Genomic DNA, 24,390 nt, shown 5'->3' with positions numbered 1-24,390 from the left:
ATACAAGAGAGGATTAGAAAAGAATTTATCACATGTTTGCATAAAGTGAAAATTTACTGGTTGCTTCGCTTCAGTAGTATATATAGAAGTCCATTACTTGATTTTGCCCTCATCAATTGGTGGACTTCATATATAAACCCAAGAGTAAGGTAGACAATGTGCAAATAGATGTGTGGAATAGAAATGATTTGGGATCATTTTAAGCCTCTCCAATGATTTCTGCAACATTGAATCTAAGCATAGTAGTCCTGCATTGCATTGTTTACATTGAGTGAGTTAACAATGATTCCTTAATTAAACTTGAGGCAAAGGAGATATTATTAAAATAACTAAGTAGAAGTAAAAATTTTATAATGGTCCATACGTTAGAAGATGACAAAACTAAATTGATCAAGATAAGCTTCAAATCAATTCGACGGAAAATATTTCTACTTCTGCCTCTAAATGTTCTTCCCCTGAATTCAGAACTCACAAAAAACTAAGCATAATATTATCTAATCTGTTGTTGAAAGATCCTCGCAGGAACTGAAAAATGAAACAAGAACATGAAGAATTTACTTTTATTTAGAATTCTAAAAATTGGAACTTCCCTAAGCTGGAAGTTTCTTTCGTTAACCAATAAACTTACGAAATTAGAAAAGTTGAATTAGAATTTGAGAAACAAGGAATTATGTTAAGTTGATTAAAGTTAAATGAATTACCTGGACAAACTATAATTCAGAGATTCTCGTTGATGATCAGCTGCCAAAGTTCAAATGAGAATAATAACTTCAGTATTACATGAAAATCTGGACAATAGTAGAGATCGAGAAATGTTACAAACCTTCAATGAAATCAGATGATTATCATATTGGATGCTGCAAACTCCAATAATCAAATCCATGATACCTCCTTTGAATTGTAGATGAATTTACCATCTATTTTAACTTCAGGAATTTGAGAAATCTTTGAGGAATATTTTCCTGTAACACTTTTCCATCGTTTTTTAAGCAGAGGACAATCAATAACATCTAAAGACTGAAGTGAAGATGGCAGGGTTTGCAGGGATCTGAGTTTTGGACATTCCTTAATTGATAAATCTTTGAAGTTGCCAAGGTCTGGAATGGATTTGAGGTTTGGGCAATCCTCAATGACTAATCTTTCATGAGAGGTGAGGCTGCTGAGATTTGGAATTGATTTAAGCCCTGCGCATTCTGTAATGCTGAATTCCGTTAGAGAGGTGAGGCTGCTCAGACTTGGAATTGATTTGATCATTGGGCATTGACTAATCTCGAATCTTGTAAGAGAGGTGAGGTTGCTCAGATCTGGGATTGATCGAAGCTATGGGAGATCATTGATCTCCAAACTTTCAAGAGAGGTGAGGCCGCTGAGACTTGGAACTGATTTGAGCTTTTGGCATTCCTCAATGCATAACTCTGTAAGAGAGGTTAGGCCACTGAGATTTGGAATTAGTTCAAATTCCAGCCCAACAATGGTGAATAACTTAAGAGACTTGAGGTTGTTTAGGTCTGGGATGGATTCAAGCAGTGGGAGGAAAGCGATATTCAACTCTACAAGAGATGTGAGATTGCTCAGGTCTGAGATGGATTCAAGCTGTAGGAGGTATCCGATTTGCAACGTTCGTAGAGACATGAGCATTCCAATTCCCATTCCCTTGTCATCTTCACATTCATTAATTAAGAGTTGTCTAAGGCTGGTGGGAACACCTTCTCTCACTAACAATTTTGGACAATCTATTATTACAATAGAGTCAAGGAATGGAAGACGGTGTAGACCTAAAGGCAAGCATTCAAGATTTTCACAATCCTCTAAAGTAATTTCTTGAAGACACGGGCTATTATCAAACGACTCACCAATTGACTTTAGCTCTTCACAATTACAAATATAGATGGACGTAAGTGCCTTAGGGAGGTACTCATTTCCACTAGATGATAATATTTCCAGCGCTTCACATCCTTCAACAATTAGTTCGTTGAGTGTCTCAGGCAACGGACCATCTAATGATATGCACTTGAGAGATTCACACTCACAAATCTCCAAGTACTTAAGAAGAGAAACACTTAAATCTTTCAAAAAATTCAGTTCTCCACAAGATTCAATGCTAAGCCTTTTTAGAGAGAAAGGTAGGGCATCCTAACCAATAATTGCAAGACTCCTACAATCACAGATCTCAAGTTCTTTTAGAGATGAAGGTATCATGCCCCTTCCAATAGATGTTAGATTTTGACACTCCCTAATCTCAAGAGAATTTAGATTGGAAAGAAAATTGGTGTTTTCTAGACTTCGCCATGATTCCATAATCTCTTCGTCACCAACAATCTTCAAAAATTCTACTCTTTGAAATCCTTTCCTTAATTTATCTTTAACCTCCGGAATATTGGCAAGACATTGAGAATTCAAAAACTTAAAATCAATCAAACCATCATTACATACAATTCCTTCACAACCGTCAAGTTCTTCACAACTTTCAATTTCTAATTTGCAATGTATTGGGTAATTTGAGAATGAGATCACCAACCTTGGACAATTCCTAAGAATAAAACTTTCTAATGAAGAAAGATAATCAGGTACTTCTCCAATAAGTTGGGGACATTCTTTGATAAAAAGTGCACGAAGCTTTGGAAAATTTCTAGTATCTTCATTTCCCCTCCAACTGTCCCAATGCTCCCATTCTTGCAAATTCTCAAAATGAAGAAATTCTAATGACTTGAAAGGTCTTCGAAAATCTATTCTTTTTAGACTTGCCATGTCTTTAATGGTTAAGTCTTCAAGTGAGCTCAACATTTCAAGTGCAGGCAAACACGCGCACCTCTTACATTCTTCTAATTTAAGAACCACCAAATTAGAGAGCCATGACAAATCTCCTAACCAAGATGGACAACTTTCCCCACTATAGCCTCGGATTGTGAGTTCTTCCAAATTGCTAGGAGGCATTAGCTTCTCAAGTACATTCGTTTCTACATCCACTTTCTGTGAGTTCTCTTGATATCCCCATTCTAGTAACAAAACTTTTAGATTGTTCTTATTGCTTAATATTTGCTCTCGCATTTGATTTGGATCCGTCACATTTTGTAATTTTGAAATGTGAAGCTTTCCTTGAAGAAAACTTAAGCTCTTCAAGACTTCCAAATTGGAACCCGCATCCTTGCCCATAATAAAATTTGACAATATTTGAAGATTTTTCAACTCTTTCATTCCAAGTGGCATCTCTTTCAATGAATTTTTACCACTTATATCAAGATGACGTAGATTGGTCAAATATCTTATTTTCGAAGGCAACTTCATGAAATAAGAACAATTTTGTAATAACAAAGTTTACAAATTAAATAATTGGCTTATTGACTCAGGCAAACTTCTTATATAAGTACTAGATAAGTTGAGATACCTTAAATGCATCATATCTCCAATTGAATTAGGTAAATCAATGATGCAATGTCCTTCAAAAGATAGTACTCTCAACATTTCTAACTTCGGCAACAAATCCAAAACAACTGTAGCACTAATAAAATAGCCATATCCATGTCTATGCCTCACATGCAAAAATGTTCTTAGACTTTTTACTTTTTCCAAGGCTTTAAATTTATTTTCTTTAGTATAATCATCAGGTTCATAAGTAAAATGAAGAACTTTTTCAAATTTTTCTGGTAACTCAACTATATTTTGCTCAGATCTAAAAGCAATTTCTTTAAAAACCAATTGAGCTAGATCATGAATAAGATCATGCATAATATATTTAGAACTACGACTACTCAATTGTTGGAAAAGCGATCTTGAACATAATTTATGAAAACACTCACTTGCCTCATCTAGTTGCTTATCAGATGGTTGAATAATACCTTCCGCAATCCATAGAAGTGCAAGTTCCTTTTTCTCAAATTCGTAATCTTTAGGAAAAATTGCGCAATAGCCAAAACATCTTTTTAGATTCGAAGGAAGATAATGAAAACTTAGCTTTAATGCTGGGAGAATGTGATCGCTTTCATCAGATGTACTCCATATATTGCTTTCTAATATTTTTTCCCAAGTATCGCTTGGCTTAGAGCGCAGAAGACCACCGAGGGTCTTTGCTGCCAGTGGTAGGCCACCACACCTTTCTACAACTCTTTTGTAAATTGAATCGGTTATTTGATTAGGAACAGCAGCTGCACCAATTCCAAACGCATGCTCCTGAAACAAGGACTTACAATCGTCTTGGGATAACAAATTCAAATGATAAGTATGAGAGCATCTCATTGTTTGTGCAACATCTGTATGGCGTGTTGTCACGATCATTGTGCTTCCAGTTGCACCAGCTGTGAAAGGAGATTTAAGCTTTTCCCATTCGTTGTACTCCACCTTCCAAATATCGTCTAATACTATCAGGAATTTCTTTCCACTTACTGCCTCTTTCAGCTTAACTTGCACTTCGTTTAAATTATTTGGAACAGAAGACGAGAATTGCTCAAGAAGTTCCTTTGAGATTTTGAGAACGTCAAAGAAGGTTGAAACACACACCCACGCTTTTTTGTCAAACTTCAAATCTTCCAGCTGCTTGTGATTGTATAGAATCCGAGCAATTGTCGTTTTGCCGATCCCTCCCATGCCGACAACTGCTATCACTTGAATGTCGACACCACTTTTCACCATGTCAAGTAGTGTGAGTTCATCTTTATTTCTACCATAAACAATCTGTTCAGGGGGGACGCTTGAAGTTGCCTCTGGTCCTTGAACTACAGCCTTACTTGATGTCATTCTAGAGAGCTCTTGAAATTCACGTTCAGCTGATCTTTGTTGGCGAAGTTTTTCCAACCGGCAATTGATTTCTTTGATCTTGGACCCCATCTGGACAGCGAATGAAGGACTAGGGAAACAAGCAGGGAGGCAGCTAAATCCTTTGCTAGAGCTAGCCTGGTGTTGCGCTTTCATTTTGCGTCGCAAAGCTTCGTAGGCAAACTCATCCAGTAAGTCCTCCGCATCATAAGCCCATTGTTGAAGATTGTCATGCCACTTTTTAACGCTTTTATCCATTAGCTGCTTGTCTTTTGCATAGAGAAGAAGGTTTTCAACCATCTGCAACTTGTTTTCCAGCTCTTTTAGCTCTGACTCTACTCCAATAAGTCGCCGAGCAAAGTCCCACACTTCATTGGACCCCAATATCTTAAACAATCCCTTAATGAGTCCGGAGACGACGGGCTCAACAACAAATGCCATGGTTTAGGTTGTCGGAAATTAGGAAAGAATTAAAATTGTAACAAGAAGAGAAGGATGCGAGAAAGAAAGAGAAACTTGTTAATTTAGTCTTTAAGAGTGCTCAAAATAAAAGAATATTTTAGTCACAAGTCATTTCTTAGATAAATACCTTACTTGAGCAGACAATTATTCTTGAGATAAAGAAGGGAAAAGAATGATTGTGATGCCAAATCTACTTTTACTTGCCTTCTCCTATCATATTCTTTTCAAAGTGTTGTTTACAGCTCATGCCTTCAAGAATGAAAAAAGAATAGAGAATCATTCTTTATGTTTTTCCTCAGCCATTTTGGTTTCCCCATCCTTAATCATTCTTCATAATTCACTCCGTATATATGTATGGAAAGGACAGTCTTCTTAAATACAGCTCCTCTGCTTTTAAATTTTACAAAGCAGAGGAGATATTCTGGTCACTCTTAGTTTATAAGATTTCTGGCTGTTCTATATAGGCTTGTTTGCAATTATGACAAAAGGGTTAACTTATTTGATGTTAATAAAGGTTTGCAATTAAGGCTTGTCACTGCTCAATGCTTCAGCACCATTAAAATGGTAATGGCTCAATAACAAACAGGCAGTGCTTAAACATGTTTATTATTCATCCTTTTTCTGCTCGATAACAACAAGTATGCAAGATTAATACATAGCCTCAATTAATACCAGAGGACAGAATTAGGCCAAAACCAAAGTTTTTGTGTTATGAAATCTTACCTAAAATAAGCCAAGACTTGATCAAAGAAATGGCACAGGGAGGAATCCAACTTTGACTGCCCTATATACTTAGATAGTACCAGAAGCTTCTCCTTTTCAAAGTCAGAGGTTGCCACACTGCTCAATGCCTTTTCTTCTTCTCAACATTCTTGACATAATAAGGTGGTCAAAAATTTAGAAATTTAAAATAATTTTATCTATCTAATTATTAAATATAAAATTCGAATTATAATGAATTAAAATTGAATTTAATCTGTTGGTTACCATGTCAACCTTCTTTTGCAAGGTGTTGGGTTCAATTAAACTGGTATGGTGGTCAAAAAGTTTTTGAAATTACATATTTACTCCTTAATTCTGGTATATTCAACATTGAGATTCTAGCATTTTGGTCTTGTAACTTAATAACAATGTTTTAATTCTTCGACCCACCTTCATCTAGTCAAGTGTTTGGTCCACGTCCTTTTTGGTTCAATCGTCAAACCAATGGATTGTTTGTATAAACTTTAAAATGACAATTTTGTCTGTTTAATCATTAAATATAAATTTTGAATTGTGATTATGCAGAATTGGTTTTGGGGTAGTGGTCACATATGTTTGCAAAGTAAGGGATTCAAATTCAACTATTGTAAAGTTTGGATTTGATGGTAATGAAAAATAATATAAATATTGGGATGAAAATGAAAATTTCTCCTCACATGTTCATATGACATGTGTCAATAAAACTGACTTTTGGAGAGCTAAGATTAATAATAATTTATGGTAAAATTTTGACAAATTAGAGATGGATATTTTTTCAAAATTAATGTGACACTATTGACTTTGAAGAACAATTGAAGGCAAATCACTCAACAATGACTTTGTTTTCTATGAAAATAATAAATAGATAATTCAGTAATTGTATTATTTTTTTAACAATAGTTGAATATTTCCAACTACCATATTTTTCTCTAATGGATGGACTGAATTTTGGATTTTCCTATTGGAGGGAGCAAACTTTCGATTTTTTTTATTGAAAAAATCAAATTTTTACTATTTTTTGTTAAATGTATTAAAATATTATCTGGTTTCATATAATGTGCTGGACCTTGACTTTTATGGATTTTTAAGTGTCATTCTGATGTCGTTTGTCAATCTAGAGCTTAAAAGAGTGTGCTTGATCTAAAATTTCAGTTTGCATTATCATTCATGTCAAGGAAGAGAAGTATTTATTGGAGCCTAAAGGGAATATACTTATGAGTTAAAGAATAATTATGATATGGATATGAGAATGAAAAGCAGGTAGCCTTTTTCTTATTTTGAATGCTGTGAAACATGTTTGAAAGAGTGGTATTTTAAAGGCCAATTAAATTTTCAACGTAGACGGCAAAGCCATTGTCAAAAGCTATAAGTGGGTCCATTCTAGAGGTTAAAGAGTTGAAAACAACTGCCAGTTAGCTCCTGTTTTCCATTGAAGTGCATACGGAGATCATTCTGGCTAGCCATGCGGGTCTCCATTGAGATAAACCAATCCATAGGAGGCATTCTGGAGATAACGTTCAGCAAAAGGACAAATTAAAGAGTATTTTGATTCCTAACTTTATTTCGTGATAGTGGGTTTTGTTGGAGAAGGTATAAAGTTGTTTTCTTGGTGCATTGCTCTGATTCCCACCTCTGCCTCCAGGCATTGGCTGATAGTGGGCTTTAGAACAAGTTTCAACAAGTTTATATCCACTGATTAATGCTTGGTTAATGTTTTGCAGACAAGCGGATGTCTGTCGCATACTCTGTCAATGATTCTCCAGGAGTTCTTAACTCTGTCAATGAAAAGCTGTCGATACTGACAAATCTTCTTTTTAATGCTCATAACAGCTCGCAGGAGACTTAGACAAGATGGTTGCACTGCAGAGATTATTAGAGCCTTACGGCATTTGCGAGGTTTAGTTTTCTGATTATTAAGATTTTAATTGGATTAAGAGTTCAAATAATATGATAAGATGCATGAGTGTATACGAACATAAACAGAAACTGGATTTATTGAATTCAGTTTCTTTGCCGTAGTTATGTGACTTGTTAACATAATGCTTCTTTCACTCTAGTAACAGGGTGATTCATGTTTTTGTTGGTAGCACCAACGGGGAGGATAGCATTGGTTCGTGAATCAGGTGTGGATTCCAAGCACCTCCGCGGATATTCGTTTCCTCTATAATCGAAGACTAGGGGAAGTTCAATTTGTTTTATAGGTCAATACATGTGTTTTGTTCACAGGAAAGGAGAATTTTATAAGTTTCCCAGAGATTGTTTGGATTGTGGGTTTTGTTGGGGGTTTTTAATCGCTCTTATTTTTGCATGTTCTACATATCAGCTTTGATCATGTTAGACTATGCTGAGTTTGTCTTAAGAACATTGTTTAACATGTTAAATGATGATTTTGATGGGCTTAATGATAGGGTTCTCTTGTAAACAAGGCTGAAGTTAATCCAGTTCAAGCTCGAACAAAGTCTAGCTTGAGATTGTCTCGAATTCTTATAAACAATTTCACTTTGAGTTTGATCTGAGTCGATTAAACTTGAATGTTCTAAGCGGTTTGAATGTGATTCTCAATTTTGACACAAGGTATTTATTAGATCGAATAAGTACATTAGACCTAATAGAATTAATTTGTTGTATCTAAGCTGATACCAATTCAACCCATTTCATGAATAAAATGTGACCAATTAACCAATGGCGCTTGAATTTGGTTTATTCAATTTGAACTCAAATTTGAGGTCAAACATTTATTAAAAATAAAGTAATGCATAATTATATAATACATATTTTTATTAAATTAGTATTCATCGTAACTATACATAACATTGCTCTTTTATTATCAAGTGAACTCGCAATCAAGTGACAATAGCCACTTGTTCCTCGACATTTTCACCATTTAAGAGTTGAACGAGAGCTGAAAGAGCATTCTGGAGGCCTTTAGTGAAGTCTTCGAGATGCACGATTTCCTGTACATTATTTGAGGAATAACGGTTTCCAGGAATTTCAGATAGAGGTAGTAGTAATCAGGAACCGCGAATCCTTCCATCCGAATTCGTATTGCTATAACCATCATCAGGTTGTGGATTCCTTGAGGCTTTTCAAGGTTGTACTGCAAATCATTCCGCATAAAGAAACTCGGCCATGGAGTCTCATGTTCAGTAGCACTGCATCAAGCATTCCCCCCACCCCCAACATTCAATGCCTTCAGGAAAGTACCTGCCAAATTTGGCACCTCTAATAAGAAAATTCATAAAGTTTGTTTGTGTTTGTATCTTCAATAGGAAATACATAAAGTTTTATCATTTTCAGAAGAAAAATTTAAAAGTTTGGTACCTTTAATAATAAAATTTGAGAGTTGAGTCTCTTCATTGGAAAATAAAAACAAACTTTGGGCTATTCAATAAAAAAAAAATGTGTTAGTTAGACACATCCGAGTGTTTTATCCCTAAAATATATAATCTGATAGACATCAAATGATCAACAAAACAGGAACCGGTCACTAACCGGAGCAGGTTTATAGGAATCAAAATAGGAAGATCCTTCCAATGGGGGCTGCATTCTTGTCCCATGTATGGATCACAAGACAGGAATAAGCTCTTCACAAGAATCCCAGTTGAGGCTTCTGGCAGCTTCAACTCTATGGCGCCAGTGGTGACATACATGTCAGATTCTTTCGGAGAACCTGACACATAGTTCTTCAATATCACCTGCAATTTTTTTCTGTCAATTTCTGTATGTAAAAACACTGAGGAATCTGGTAAAGCTGTTTGTACGCATGCAGAATTTTGTTTTTTGTTAACGTTTATGCATGTGATCAAAGCCATGATGAATATGGACAAATTAAGAAATTTTCAAACTTTCTAATAATGTCTGAATAAGTTATCTTTTTGCCGGTCCTCTTACATTATTGGTCTAGTTACACCAGAAAAACCAAGGTATAGTTACATCAGAAAAATCAATTTAGGTGAACATTTGTTAAGATTTTAAATATAAAGCATGAAAATTGGGTCTTACATTAGAAATTATGAACTTATAGTGTAGATTTTATGGACATTTTAATCTTAACAGCTGGCTTTTAAGCCACCATCACATCTCGTGTGATACGCCAACAAATAGGATTGCAGTGTTCACATGAGATTAGCAAGAAGCTTTAGCTTACCCTGTGGCATTCTGCGAACCTGTAGCCTTAAACCAGCTAGATTCATTCAATAGCGACAGCAATCACTTGTTTGCCAACATATTGACATTTAAATAACCAATGAAATTGTAGAAGATGTTAAAGACTCTTAGCAAATCGTTTTGTATATTTGTTAGGAAATGTTATCTTTTTGCTGGCCTAACTCCAAGCTTAACAATGAATGAATGAACCGGAGAATTTTGAATCAAACAAACACTTAAACCGTAAAGAGAAAGAGGACACAATTTGTCCTAGTTCACCCAAATCGAGGAACATTAAACAGAATCAATATAATTTCAATATTTCCTCGTCTCTTTACAATTCACTCGTACAAGATAACAACGTATATATATATAAAGATTCTTATTCCTAAAATAACCCCTGATAAAATTGATATTCCCAAAAAAAATTTCTCTAGCGACTCTTCTTAGATTAACCCCAAACCGCTTACAAACTCAAGGGTGCTGCCCCCTGGCCCATCTACTCATTGGGGAGCAAAACCCCACCAACTAAACGGGCAGGGGGACCCCACCACTATCCGGGTAGTAGAAACTTTCATGCATCACGCCTTTAAGTCGGCGTAGTTGCCAATTCCTATGCAGATAAAACATCTAACCAACTAAACTATTTGTATGGAACTAGCTGATTTAATATGAACTTGAGACTCAAGCAGGCACATAATACGCTTTTAACAAAAATGTAAACAACAATGACAAGGAGAAAGAGTTCATGCAACAACAATAAAACTGTTTCATAATTAAGTAGCTATATATAGCAATCCAGTAACCTGTAACTTTTTAACAGTAAGAACATAAAAGCTGACTAAATACTTCAGTTATAAGTAACGGCAACTACTTGTTTGCCAACATTTTGACCTGTAAAGAGCCCAACCAGAGCTGCAGGAGCACGGTCAAGGCCTTTGGCGATGTCTTCTACGTATACAATCTTTCCTTCTCTGATCTGAGGAATAATCATTTCCAGAAACTTCGGATAGAGGTGGTAGTAGTCGGGAACCAGGAATCCTTCCATTCGAACCCGTTTCAAAATCAGGTTCATCAGGTTGTGCACTGCTTCAGGTTTTTCAAGATTGTACTGTGAGATCATTCCGCACACTGCAATTCGACCATGGAGTCTCATGTTGAGAAGCACTGCATCAAGCATCTTACCCCCAACATTTTCAAAATATATATCAATGCCTTCAGGAAAGTACCTGTTGAATAGTACAGAATAATTGGTACCATATTTTAACATCAGGAAAATTCATCGAGCTTCTGATTTACATGTTCCCCTGTTTCTAAAAATAGGTCAAAGAACATTTAAGGCAATGTATTGTTAGGACTCCTATGTAGGTGGCAAGTGGGCAATTATGAAATGGGGAAGCCGGCAATTGTGAAAGGCAGTTATGAAATGGGAAAGTAGGCAGTTATGAAGGCAACTAGGGCCAAGAATATGAGTGGGAAACATGGGCAGTTATAAAGGCAGTTTATGTGCAAGTATAAGAGAAGGATTTCAGAAGGAAGGAGTCGGGGAAAAATTGGGTTTTGTTTAGGTAGCCTTTGGGAGAGATTCTGGCCTCTTGAAAGCCATACCTTGGAGGGAAAATTATTGATTGTTCATGTTTTGTGTGAAAAGGAATAGCAAAGTCTCATCTATTGCAAAGCTCGCTGGATTAATGCAGATTCATTGTCTATTCTCACCATTTTCTGCTGTAAATTTGTACATCTAACAATCTGTTTGCTTCTTGTTTTTCAGGTTCAAAACATAAATTAAAAACCAAGTGCACTTAAAATGATGTTCTCTCTGGAACACCACCAACAAAAATCAGAATTTTGTTACTGGCTTCAAGGACAACATATCGATGTTGAACTTTTGAAGCTGTATCAATAAAAGGCTCTGATGAACTACCTTTAACATATGAATTTTCATCAAGTAGTGTTGCTACTGACCTTTTCAAAGCTGCATCAAGATCCGGTTCTTCTTTATAGTTGAAGGCCTCATCGAACCCGAATTTATTCCTCAGTAGATCAACCTAAGTGTACAAGAAACATGCGAGTCAGTGGGCTACTTTATTCAACATGAGAGTTTGAAAGCAATTCAGTGATAATTTAGCAGGACTGTGAGACTTATACCTTGTCTTTAGTCCCAGCACTCCCAACAACATAGCAACCCAGCAACTTTGCAAACTGCCCAACTAGCTGACCAACGGCGCCTGATGCTGCTGAAATGAAGACTTTCTCTCCCTTCTTGGGAGAGCAGACCTCATAAAATCCAGCATAAGCAGTCATACCAGGCATACCTATCAGGTATTAATTAACAACAAATCAGATGAACTTAGGCCATCTCCAGGAACAAACCAGAAGCAAGAAAAGTGATTACGGGTTTGTTCGAAACATTAACAAAGATGCTTCTTCCTTATCATCTAAATCAACATTTAACTCAAGTACCCCTCAAAACTTTGTGTGGACTCTGAATTACATAGGACTGTCAAAACTTTTTCTCAGTTTCTTAACCCCAAAAACCTCGACAGTACAAGAAGTTTTCACACCTTATCACCAGAAGAAGTGAACAACTGCTGTCCTCACTTCACAGAGAAAACTGGTTAAATAAATTGTTCTTAAACTGTCTAGACACATTTTTTGTTGCAAAACCTAAGATTGTAGTCTATAACAGACAATACCCGGCAAAAAGTGAATCCATGAATTTTGTCAAAACTATATTTCAAGGGGCAAAAAGGTGTTTCTGGATTGCAAATGTACAACTAAAGCATTCACAAATATTGCAGCCAGAGAAGTAAATCATTTATCCAGATCAATAGTATTGCCTCTTCCCAATGAACTAAATTTGTTCTTTAATTAATTGCAACAGTAGAAGGCCTGAAGCTTACCCAGAATTCCAGTGTAATAGGAAAGAGGCACATCTGTGTGTTGAATTTTGAACAAATTTGGAGATGTAATCAGACTGTACTCTTCCCAACCTGTCATCCCCCAAACCAAATCTCCCTTCTTGAAGTCTGGATGCTCAGAATCTAAAACCTCAGCCATCCCACATCCACTCAGAGGCTGCATGCATGTTCAACATTATCGTCATCATCTCAAATTTAAACCCACATAAACATTAAAATAAATAAAGTCATAAAGGAGAATTGAATCGCTTAATTATACCATGCCAATCTTGAAGGCCTCAACATAATGCCCTTCAATCTTCTTCATTCTTGATCTCATGTAAGGATCACAAGACAAATAGAGGTTTTTTAAAAGAACCCCATTTGAGCCCTTTGGGACCTGTAAAGCAATGTTGCTATTGATGACATGCATGTCGGTTTCCTTTGGAAAACCTGAGACATGATGCTTCAAAATCACCTGCTTATTGCTCACAGTTTCAGCCATTATTTTTTTTTTAGAAAAAACAAAGTATGAAAATTGAACTCTGAAAAAGAACTCCAGCAAGAAATATATATAGAGGGAGAAAGAGAGAGAGGTGGGTATGTGGGGATGGAGTTAAAAGCTGTTGAGAAGTCTGAACCTTGTGAAAATGTCTTGTCGATGTGGCCAAGGCGAAGGAGCATTGTTACAAACGCACCTACGTTAGCAATTTAGGCAAATTTATCTTCACATTTATTTCAAGCATGAAAGTCAATTATTCCCATTTAGGGCGTGCATACTTCCTTCATATCAAGTTTGCAACCATGTTTCTAGACCTTCAAAGGATCGGTCCGAATGTTGATAGGTCTGATTGGTTAGTCAAATTAATGACATCATCATGATGTCACTCTATTTACCCAAACAACATGTAATTCAGTTTAACGACTAAAAAGAGTTTTAACTGTGACGAATTGGTTTGGATTTAATACATCCGTCTGTAATTCTATCAAGTATATTTTTATACAGTGTCGATAAAGTTTATGATATTACGATTGCATGATCATGATTTTAGGATCTAAATCGAACCAGTTCGTTTGACCTATCTGACTAGGATCCAATAGGCTTAGTGGGTGGGAATAAAGGAAAACATATTTTAAGTTGTAACCTACGACATGATTTAGCACTGGCTTATAGGTCAAACACTGGTTAAGTATACATTAAACAAAAAAAAAAAAAAAACCATAAACATTAAAAAATAAAAATGCACTTTGTGCACAAACATTATAAATTTTTTGTTATTAATTTTTTTTACAGTTGTATTTTACATGTTACAATGTGAATGCATTAATGTATATGAAAAATTTCATAGTTGATCCGATAAATAACTTTAGTTTTTTGTATCATGATTTTGAGAAATAAGTGTGTCCACTTTTGATTATACAAATTAATATACATATGATTATATGTTATTATATTGGCCAAATGACTTATTCCCACTCAAGGTTTAGTGTAAATCCAAACTCACCCCTGGTAATTTATGAAAATCTAAATACCCACCCATATGTTAGTTTTGACTGTTATAATTAAGGGTAAAATCGTTATTTGATTAAAAATATTAAAAAAACTAAAACGTTATCACATTTCTTCTCTAGGTTTAAAAACTAATAAATTCCCCCTACCCGAGTTTGAAAAGTGACCATTTAACCCTAGGGTTTCTCTTTTACTTTCCTTCTCTGGTAAGCTTTCTTCGGAGACAATCGACCTTCTTTCTTTGCCACGGCTGACCATTGATAGTGGTTGTAACTTCCTTTGTCGTGGATGACCACCAAAATTGGTTGAAATAGTCAGATTTTCATGCATGGAGCTTCCTAAAACGGCAACAAATTACAATGAAGATTGGCACAAAATGTCGATCTTTGGCATCCTTGGTATTTAGGAAACTCAGATCGGTGTTTCCTAAAGATGAAGGACACTGAAGATTGACATTTCGGTTGATCGTCATCGCAATTTGTCGTCATTTCAAGAAGCTCTATTCACGAAAATTTTGACCATTTCGATTAAATTTTTTATGGTTTTTGCATCGAAAAACCACCTGGGAGGGAAGGCAGATGCCATTATAGAGGAATTCCAGAAAGAACGGTCATCCAAAAAAATGGAATTAAGTTTTTAGGGTGTAAGTGCAATGTTTCAAACTTTGAGAGGGGTGGTTGTTCATTCTAAGAATGTAAAACCCTAAAAACATATATAGTGGGGGTGAAAAATTAATTTTTTAAAATTAAGCTACAAGGAAATGATTAGTTTTTAAAGCTAAGGGAAAAAAAGTAAAATTTTTTTCTTTGTTTAAATAAAAATCTCTAAATTGCGATTTTACTCTTGATTGTAACAACTAAAACTAATAGATAGGTGGATATTTAAGTTTTTAAAAGTTGGCAAAAGTAAGTTGAGTTTACACTAAACCTTGGGCGGGAATTAGTTATTTGGCCTATTATATTATTTAATTCAAAGTCATTCAATCACTTGATGATATACATCAAATGTATACCCATTTGTATACTTGAAGTAGATATACATAGTTTTACTCTTAAAAAATAATATAAATTGATTTAATAAAAGCATGCATATATATATTTATGGAAAGAAATCTCTTATAAAAGAAAATACAATTACTGTTTTCCAAAAAATATAAATTAATTTAATGAAAACATACATATATTTGGAAATAAAAATTTTGTAAAATAATAAAATATATTTGGAAAGAAAGCTTTTCTGAAAAAAGAATCTAATTATATTTTTTCTAAGAAATAATTTGATTTAATGAAAACTTTTATATTTGGGAAAAAGTTGTAAAAGAATATAATTCTGTTTTTCCAAAAAAAATTATAAATTGATTTAATGCATTCATACATATATTTGGAAAAAAAACAACTTCTGTAAAAGAATTTAATAAGGACATATATATATATATATATATAAAGAATTTTTTTTTTTAATGAATATAACCTATGACAGATTAAGAGGTAATTTGAGTGGTAAGGGAAAAAGATTTCAAATATGTGAGTAAAAATTCTAATCCCTTCTACTGATATTTTAAAATTAAACGCTTAATTTATTTAGTGTATTGATTATAAGATTGATCTTGGATTGGAATAACAAGATTATATCACCTAAATATAATCTTGGATTGGAAAATATAATTTATTCTCATAATATCTCTTATAAAGGGAAAAAGGGTCCCAAAGCCTTAAATAACACAATAGATATACATAGAAAATGAACACATTTTTGGCAATCAAAACATATTCCTAAGCCTAAAACCCAACAGTAGACCCCTTTATTTTGAACTTTTTTAAATATATATAAAAAACTGATATAATCTTTAAAATTTAAATTGATTTTTTAAATTAAATTATTTTTTAATTAATTTCTTTATATATTTTTTTAGTCAACTTCTTCTTGTGTTGCTAAAACCGATTACTCTTTGGCAACCAGTACTACTTGCTTCCCAACATTCTTGCCACTGAACAATCCTATCAGAGCTTGAGGTGCATTTTCCAGGCCTTCAGCTATGTCTTCAACGTACACAATCTTGCCTTCTCGGATCATGGGCAGCACCTGATCGATAAACTTCGAGTACTGGTCGAAATAATCGAAAACCACGAACCCTTTTATGTGAACCCGGTTGTAAACAATGTGCATCAGATTGTGGACGCCCTCGGGCTGGTTAAGATTGTACTGCGAGATCATGCCGCACGCTGCAATGCGCCCATTGACTCTCATGTTTAGGAGAACTGCATCCAGCATTTTGCCCCCCACGTTTTCAAAGTAGATGTCAATGCCTTCTGGGAAGTACCTGCATCCATGCAAAGAATGATAGCTTTTAGATTGGGATAAAAACATCTGGAGGTAGGCTGGACATGAACTGAGCAACTAGCTTGGTTTGACTCGAATTCATTTTAGTCAAACTTGAGCTAAGAGGATTGGTTTATTTTATGAAACCGAGCTACACTCAAGCTAGATAGTTTTCAGCTTGCAAATTGAGTGGATGTCATAATTCAGTCCAAGTTTGGCTCGTAACTCAATTTGAGTCATGTCAAACAATTGTCAAAATAATATCGTTTTGCATATTATTGCGTAAAACAACGTTGTTTGCCAATAAGCAACGAACTCGAGTCATGAATTTGAGTTACAAATCTAAATTACAAATTCAAGCAAAAACCTTTAGGAAATTGAACTTTCAAACTTCTAAATTCTTCGGGAACTGAACTTTCATTATTTTCTATTAAAATGTATTAAACTAATCAAATTGTTTCTAAAACAAAACAAAACAATTTTAAATATGATTGTAGGGTACCTTCAATAAAAAATATTGAAAGCTAAATTATTTTATAAAAATGTCTGAAAGTTCAATTCTTTTAATAGAAAAAATTAAGTATTTGATCCATCCAATAAAAAAATTATAAAGTGATAACTTGGGTTGGAATTGGAATGGGAATGAGTACCTTTTCAAAGCTGCATCCAAGTCATGCTCCTCTTTGTAATTGAAAGCTTCATCAAATCCAAACTTGTTCTTCAGGAGTTCAACCTAATAAATTGTTACCAAGCTATCAATTAACTCTATATTCAATGCCATCATATTAAACTTATCAATATTTTGAAAACTAGACTGAATCAATTAATTTGACTGGTTTGACCAAATTAAATAGTATTATTGAAGAGATAAACAATATTTTTAGTAAGTTAAATACTACTATTAGATACATAAATAAGTCAAGTTAGAGTTTTAGTTTGAAATTGATTTACACAAGTCAAGTTGTGGATTCAATCTAGTGGTAGTCAGGCCTTGAGTCCTTGACTGGGTCAAGGCCCAATTTGATTATTAAAACGTTAACCTTAACTTGTAATTACATGATCACCTAATAAAATTCTATCATATTGTTAGGATTACGCTACTCTTATATGAATATTCAATACCATTGAATATTGATGCAATCAACTTCTATATTTTCATGAAAGAGTTCATAATTAAGGCTACAACCAATAAACTGTAAGTGCACCATTATGTTCCACGTGTCATCCATATCAAAGTTTTCAAAGTCAAAAAGAGTGAGGTATCCAAACTTATAGTTGAAAAATGAATAAAATTAGAAAGCCAACAAGATAAGGTTTCTTTCAGACTATGACTGCGTATGGGGACCAAATACTGCTTATATTGATACCACAATTATGGGTAGGTTCAACCCTAGTTGGTTTGGGTTTCAATCCAATCGTAGCTTAAATGAGTTGAACTCGAGTTAGAACTCTAGCTCTGTTTTGGACTTGTTCGGGCTTGAATCCACCGTTAAGGACAAGTCCCCAATGCAATTGAATTAAAATTTAATAAATTTTAGAAGGCAAGAATCACAAAAATCTTCGCTGAAAGAATGAAGTAATTGGTTCACCTTTTCTTTACTTCCAGCACTTCCAACAACATAGCAACCCATCAACTTAGCAAATTGCCCCACAAGCTGACCAACTGCACCTGATGCTGCAGAAATATACACATTTTCTCCTTTCTTAGGAGAGCACACTTCATAGAAACCAGCCCAAGCTGTCATTCCAGGCATCCCTGTTGCCAAAATCAACTCATAAACGGTTACAGAAATTGTAATGACAAATTGATTGCTCACCATTGTCAAGTACTAAATTGAACAACTTACCAAGAATTCCTGTATAATAACTGAGAGGCACATCAGTGTGATGGATTTTGAAAAGGGCTTCTGGTTTTTTTATGAGGCTGTACTCTTCCCATCCTGTTGGCCCCCAAATTAAGTCACCTTTCTTAAATTCTGGGTGGTCTGAAACCACAACTTTAGCCACTCCAAGTCCAGTTACTGGCTGCATCACATCAACCAGAAAAAGTCTATCAATTCAGAGTTAAAGAATTGGGATAATAACATGTGGAGAATCGAACTTTTAAAATTTTCTTATTGAATAAATCAAACTTCAATTCCTTTGGTAGGAAAATTTGAGGGTTCTCTCTTCTATTGAAGAAATTGGACTAAACTTTCAGATATTTCTATTGAACGGATTAAACTTCCTTCTGAAGATATGAAATCAATTATCTTGCTTTCAAAACAAACGATCATAATTGTATTTGTTTGATACTCTCAACAGTCAATACTGAAAGTTTGATTCCTTCTACGCATAAACTTGAAAGTTTAGCTCCTTTTATTTAAAAATGTGATGATTCGATACCTCTAGATAGTGTTATCCTTTAAAGAATTTATCTAAATGGGTTAAGAAAAGAATCTTACAGAGCCAGGAGTTAAGGAAGCGAAAACACTGTTAATTTGGACTTCTTTCATCAAAATTCTCAAGTATGGATCACAGGACAAGTAAAGATTCTTCACAAGAACAGATTTTGAGCCTCCTGGGACCTTCAAGCTCAAGCTACTGCTTGAGATATACATGTCTGATTCACTGGGAAAACCAGTCACATAGTCTCTGAATATCACTTGCTTGTTCTTCACTATCTCTTCACCTTCAGCTGCCATTGCTGACCTCTCCTTTCTCTCTACCAGAATCACAATCCTGAGCTTCTGAATTTGTGGAGCAGATTTTTTTTCTATTTAGTGCCCTTTTGAAAAATATATGAAATTGGGAGAACATATAAATATAAAGAATATAGAGTTTCATTTGTAAATATTAACTTCATTATATATTTTTTAATAAAATAATTCAAAAAAATATTAGATAAAGGGGAAAAAAAAATGTCATGAAAAGATCAAGGGAAAAGGACTATTTCCCATCCATTTTTTAGCTCTATCTCAAAAGTATACCCACGCTTGATGAAAAATCTAAACACTTACCTATCTCTAAACCGCCATTAAGTTCTCTGTTAAATAGAGGGGTAAAACCATTATTTTACTATTTATATTCCAGTTATATAATTTTATCGTATTTTCCCCTTTGGTTGTAAAAATTAACTTTTACCCCCATCCTTGAACTTTGAAAAGTGACTTTCGCCCCCCGCCCCAAATCCCTAATTTTTTTTCACTTTTCCTCCGACCATCGATGATGACGTGCTGGAGGGAGAGTGATGAGCGTCTTCTAGATCTGGACGAGGCTCGTTGAGCTTCACTGGATGATGGAGCGTCGTCCATTCTCTAGACGACACTTGTCATCCAAAATGGATGATGAAACGTCGTCTAGACTGGACGGCGCTCGTCATCAGATCTGGACAACGATCGTCCTTCTTGGATCATGATCATCGTTCAGAGGTGGTCGACCTCTGGACAAAAACTTTTTTGTTGTCGCCGGAAAAAGTGGCTACATTTCAGGGAGGAAAAGTTAATTTTTTAAAACTTAATTCATGAGACAAATATTAGTTTTTCAAATTAAAGGAAGGAAAATGAGATAAAATTTTGATTATTTAATATTATTGATAAAATTATGAATTTACCTTTTAACACTAACAGAAAATATGTAGGTGGGTCCAAACAGATTAAACTTTTGGTGGAATTTTAGATTTTTCATCAGACGTGGGTATAAGTTTGAAATAGGCCTAAAAAATGGGTGGGAAATAGTCCTTCTCCCTTTTAATCAAGAATTAAGGTTCACCATTACGTAATAATATAACATCAATAGTACTTACGAACATACAAAATTTTAACTTTGTTTATTGTATTTTAATTGGGTCTTAAATTGGGCCCTCTGTTGGGCCTTAAAAAAGTGCTTGTCTTTTGATTTTGTAACAAGCCTTGCAATCAATAAACCATTGGAGATTGAAGAGAAATATAATCCACAAGCTGAAACGAGATAAGCAATAATCATGCAACTCATCTTCGTGCTGGCTGCAGCAACAAGAAGCAAAAATGGCTAGTGCAGGCCAAGTGATGAACAACAAGCAAGTGATATTGAAGCACTTTATTCATGGAGCTCCAAAAGAATCTGATATGGTGGTGAGGACAGGTTCGATTGTGTCTTTGACAGCAGAGGCAGGTTCAAATACCGTTGTTGTGAAGAATCTTTACCTGTCTTGTGATCCTTTTATGGGGAGCCGCATGAAGAAGTTTGAACATCCTGATTTCGTTTCTTTCAAACCTGGCTCTGTAAGCATTGGTGAAATGTCTTTAAGCTCTCTTATCTTGTTGATTAGATTACACAAAATGTTTTGCTTTGTGATGTTTATGTTATGCAGAAACCTAGGAGATTCGTAATGAAAGCAAACCAAGAACAGAAATAATTTACTTGGAAACACAGCTCAAGAAAACTCATGAGCACTTTGAAGTTTAATTACAAGGAAAATGCATGAGATTGATAGCTCTCTTGACTATCAAGCTTAGAAGCTGTAAAACCTTTGCCACTCAATTAAGTCTCTCTTAATTAAAGTCTAAAATATGGGAAGAGTACAAGTTTATACTTGCGACGAAATGGCCATTCCATTCTATGGAGTAATTGTTTCATTAGATGGAACAACCCCGTTCCAGATGAAACAACTGCTCCATTCGATGGATTCACCTCACCGGAATGTCTGTTTTGATAGGGGAACTCTTGTTTTCCATCGAATTGAATTTGGGTCTCCATATTTTTTGGTTTCTTATGCAAGCTTTCTGTTGCGTTTTTGTTAACGGTGGAAAATTCATGCAGCCATTAGAAGGGGTTGGAGTGGCTAAAGTTGTAGATTCAGGGAACCCAGAATTCAAGAAAGGGGACTTGGTTTGGGGAACTGTTGGATGGGAAGAATACAGCGTGATTAAGAACCCTCAAAGCCTCTTCAAAATCCGTCATACTGATGTTCCCTTGTCTTACTATACTGGAATTCTTGGTGAGTTCTATTTGCATGTTTTCATAATAAAATTTATTAGTTGTTTATATGAAAACTTTTGTATGTTTGATGTATTGATTTTTGAATTCTTAGTGAATCCATTGTTAAAATATCTGTTATAGTTGTGCTTTTAGGTTTTAAAAGCAAATATGTGACTTGCAAGTATAAGGGCTATTTAACCATGAGATGCCCATATATACCTAACATATCTCATATTTTATCGGCATATATGAGCATCCCACATCGCTTGACATGGTAAGATAAAAGTAGTTAAATAGTTTATGAGTTTTTAAATTATTAAGGGATGTCCTAAAATTCTTGGCGAGTACTTACAGTTTTGTTTTGTTTTGTGTATAGGAATGCCTGGACTTACCGCTTGGGTTGGATTCTATGAAGTAGCAGCCCCTAAGAAAGGAGAAAATGTATACATTTCAGCAGCAGCAGGTGCAGTTGGTCAGCTTGTTGGGCAATTTGCAAAATTGATGGGCTGCTACGTTGTTGGAAGTGCTGGAAGTAAAAAGAAGGTTGGCTATTCCTCCTGGAATACCTCATTTTTTGTTGTACTTTTACCATTGTTATCTGATAGATTTCTTGCAGTTTAACTGAAATTACCTTAGCATGACAGTGAGCTAGACAATTAGACCAAGATGTCACATTAACATATAATCTTGCGGCACTTATTCAGTGTAACAAATTCTTGTTACGATCTATCAGAATTGGCAACTTCATTTCATTTTTTCTCTCTTTCCTCCTACAAAAACTTAGGTTGACATCTTGAAGAGCAAGCTTGGATTTGATGATGCTTTCAACTATAAAGAGGAGCATGACTTGGATAAAGCTTTGAAAAGGTGAGTTTCAGGAACAGAGGAGATTGAAGCAGAAGCCATTGTTCCCTTAAATTGAAAAACAAATGTAATAAGAGGCCTGGAAACTCATCAGAAATTTCAATTTTTTTCCAGGTGCTTTCCTGATGGCATTGACATTTACTTTGACAACGTTGGAGGAAAATTATTGGATGTGGTGCTTCTAAACATGAGACTTAAGGGTCGAATTGCAGTGTGTGGAATGATCTCACAGTACTATCTCAGCCAGCCTGAAGGTGTACACAATTTGTTGCATACTATTAGAAACCGGATTCGCATCGAAGGATTTGTAGTCTTCGATTACTTGCCTCAATATTCAAAGTTCCTTGAAGTTGTTTTGGATTTGATCCGAGGAGGAAAGATTGTTTATCTTGAAGACATTGTTGAAGGCCTGGAAAATGCTCCAGCTGCTCTTGCTGGTCTATTCAGTGGACGCAATATTGGGAAACAACTAGTTGTTGTTGCTAGGGAGTAATTGAAGCTATCTCTTCTCTTGCATACTTTATTGCCACTCTTCTAATAATAATTTTCTGTGTGTATGCACACACACATATATGTATATATGTATATATAAAATTTAAATTGATTTCGGACAACAGTGATTATTGTTCGAAAGGGTTACCATTTTGTTTAAAGGCACTATGTTGATGCATATGGGTCCCCCACTTAATGGGGAAGTAGATGGGTGCACATAGCCTCGAACCCATGAGTGTATTTAACTACCTTCTCCCTACTTGTTATCATCTAGCGAATAGGGTGTAATCCATAAAACAATATCTCTACCCGCTGTTTAGGTTTATCTCATGAAGAATACCTAGGAATAAAAATTTTAGAATTACTCCTATAATATATAAACGTATTATTTTCTTGTTTAAGTGTGATAACAATTCTATAGCAAATATATTCATTATAACGAGAGGATGACAAAATATTGAATTATATTAATACGGTTAGATATAACCCAGTTTTAGGTAAACCAAGATAAATAACACTTGTTTTCTATCTTTACTATGTGACTACTTTGTTTATTGGATGCCACAAAGTCTTTGCTAATGAACTTCATGTCTGGTATTTTTCTTTCTCATATCATAATCAACCGCAGGATCATCACTCCCTTTGTTATCTTCTTCCCACTCTCAGAGTGTATCCAAGAAACACAATGATATGAAAACAGTCATATCAGAAACTGCAATAAAAGCATAACCAATTATGGTCCACCTTCTGAATGAAGCTTTCAGATTCTGTTGAAGTACCAATAACAGCGAGTGGAACGATCTTGATCTGACTTGCTATGACACTTAGAACACCTGTTCACCTCACTGGAACACCCCTAGAACTCTCGATTCTTCATCTGGAATGTCTATTCCTTACTTAGCATCATCATATCAAACAACATTGAACTTGCTGATACGTTGAAGCTGGCTTTATTGCCCCGGAATTTGACCTGCAAAACGGTTGTTGTTTACTGCAAGCTCTTTCAGAAAAGTGCACTGGGATAATGTTGATGGGATTCGACCGAAAAATCTGTTGCTGGAGAGGTCAAGTGTTGAGAGGCATGTCAAATTAGGCCAGATGTCATCTGGTACTTGAAATGTCCAAACTTTACCACGGATATGAATTTCTGAAAGTGTCCCTTGAGCCCCATAGCTGTCAGATTAATACTGAATAACCTGAAATCAGCTTTGCCCCAGCAATTACCCCGACCATATTTACAGAAAGAACCTGGTGTCCATGAAGATAAGC

The 24,390-nt window shown here is 35.0% G+C and overlaps 3 protein-coding genes across 6 annotated transcripts in view; 1 reads left to right on the top strand and 2 right to left on the bottom strand.

Moving 5' to 3' along the window:
• LOC123221696 (2-alkenal reductase (NADP(+)-dependent)-like) overlaps positions 1-13,696 on the bottom strand; it is a 79,607-nt gene extending 65,911 nt beyond the window's left edge. Inside the window, exons 1-5 of one of the 3 annotated variants that reach the window (XM_044644597.1) lie at positions 13,279-13,693; positions 13,002-13,176; positions 12,247-12,413; positions 12,064-12,146; positions 9,081-9,156 (exon numbers count right to left, since the gene is read on the bottom strand). In XM_044644597.1, coding sequence (XP_044500532.1) covers positions 9,096-9,156; positions 12,064-12,146; positions 12,247-12,413; positions 13,002-13,176; positions 13,279-13,503 — 711 coding nt within the window. In that variant the 5' untranslated portion in view covers positions 13,504-13,693 and the 3' untranslated portion in view covers positions 9,081-9,095. Of the gene's footprint in view, positions 1-9,080; positions 9,157-10,843; positions 11,328-12,063; positions 12,147-12,246; positions 12,414-13,001; positions 13,177-13,278 lie in introns of those variants that run through there. The other 2 variants (XM_044644594.1, XM_044644596.1) reach the window with 2 other exon arrangements.
• Positions 13,697-16,159: 2,463 nt separating this feature from the next.
• LOC123221684 (2-alkenal reductase (NADP(+)-dependent)-like) lies at positions 16,160-19,573 on the bottom strand. Of its 2 annotated transcripts, none has more exons than XM_044644578.1 (5): positions 19,272-19,573; positions 18,645-18,852; positions 18,417-18,583; positions 17,478-17,560; positions 16,160-16,828 (listed from the first exon to the last, which is right to left on the bottom strand). In XM_044644578.1, exons 1-5 carry the CDS (start codon positions 19,509-19,511, stop codon positions 16,450-16,452), a joined length of 1,077 nt encoding a protein of 358 aa, XP_044500513.1. In that variant the 5' UTR covers positions 19,512-19,573; the 3' UTR covers positions 16,160-16,449. The 2 variants fall into 2 exon arrangements, with proteins under 2 accessions (XP_044500513.1, XP_044500514.1); XM_044644579.1 differs by having other exon boundaries at positions 18,675-18,852; positions 19,272-19,570.
• A 1,179-nt stretch (positions 19,574-20,752) lies between these two features.
• LOC123221691 (2-alkenal reductase (NADP(+)-dependent)-like) lies at positions 20,753-23,367 on the top strand. The gene is made up of 5 exons (XM_044644588.1): positions 20,753-21,068; positions 21,607-21,784; positions 22,142-22,308; positions 22,550-22,632; positions 22,744-23,367. Exons 1-5 carry the CDS (start codon positions 20,832-20,834, stop codon positions 23,120-23,122), a joined length of 1,044 nt encoding a protein of 347 aa, XP_044500523.1. The 5' UTR covers positions 20,753-20,831; the 3' UTR covers positions 23,123-23,367.
• The last annotated feature ends 1,023 nt before the right edge of the window (positions 23,368-24,390 follow it).

This window comes from Mangifera indica, chromosome 7 (assembly GCF_011075055.1).
Source record: "Mangifera indica cultivar Alphonso chromosome 7, CATAS_Mindica_2.1, whole genome shotgun sequence".
NCBI classification, from domain to species: Eukaryota; Viridiplantae; Streptophyta; class Magnoliopsida; order Sapindales; family Anacardiaceae; genus Mangifera; species Mangifera indica.
Note: the sequence above shows the minus strand (reverse complement) of the source record. Positions and strands in the feature narration are given on the sequence as shown.

Bases quoted from the DNA above. Each gene is read 5' to 3' on its own strand.
- LOC123221684 (XM_044644578.1), bottom strand. From the start codon at position 19,511: ATGGCAGCTGAAGGTGAAGAGATAGTGAAGAACAAGCAAGTGATATTC. The intron at 18,584-18,644 runs GTGAGCAATCAA...TTTTGGCAACAG, and splicing joins CAATTTAGTACTTGACAATG to GGATGCCTGGAATGACAGCT. The intron at 16,829-17,477 runs GTACTCATTCCC...GCATGGATGCAG, and splicing joins TTGGATGCAGCTTTGAAAAG to GTACTTCCCAGAAGGCATTG.
- LOC123221691 (XM_044644588.1), top strand. From the start codon at position 20,832: ATGGCTAGTGCAGGCCAAGTGATGAACAACAAGCAAGTGATATTGAAG. The intron at 22,309-22,549 runs GTTGGCTATTCC...ACAAAAACTTAG, and splicing joins GTGCTGGAAGTAAAAAGAAG to GTTGACATCTTGAAGAGCAA. The intron at 22,633-22,743 runs GTGAGTTTCAGG...ATTTTTTTCCAG, and splicing joins TTGGATAAAGCTTTGAAAAG to GTGCTTTCCTGATGGCATTG.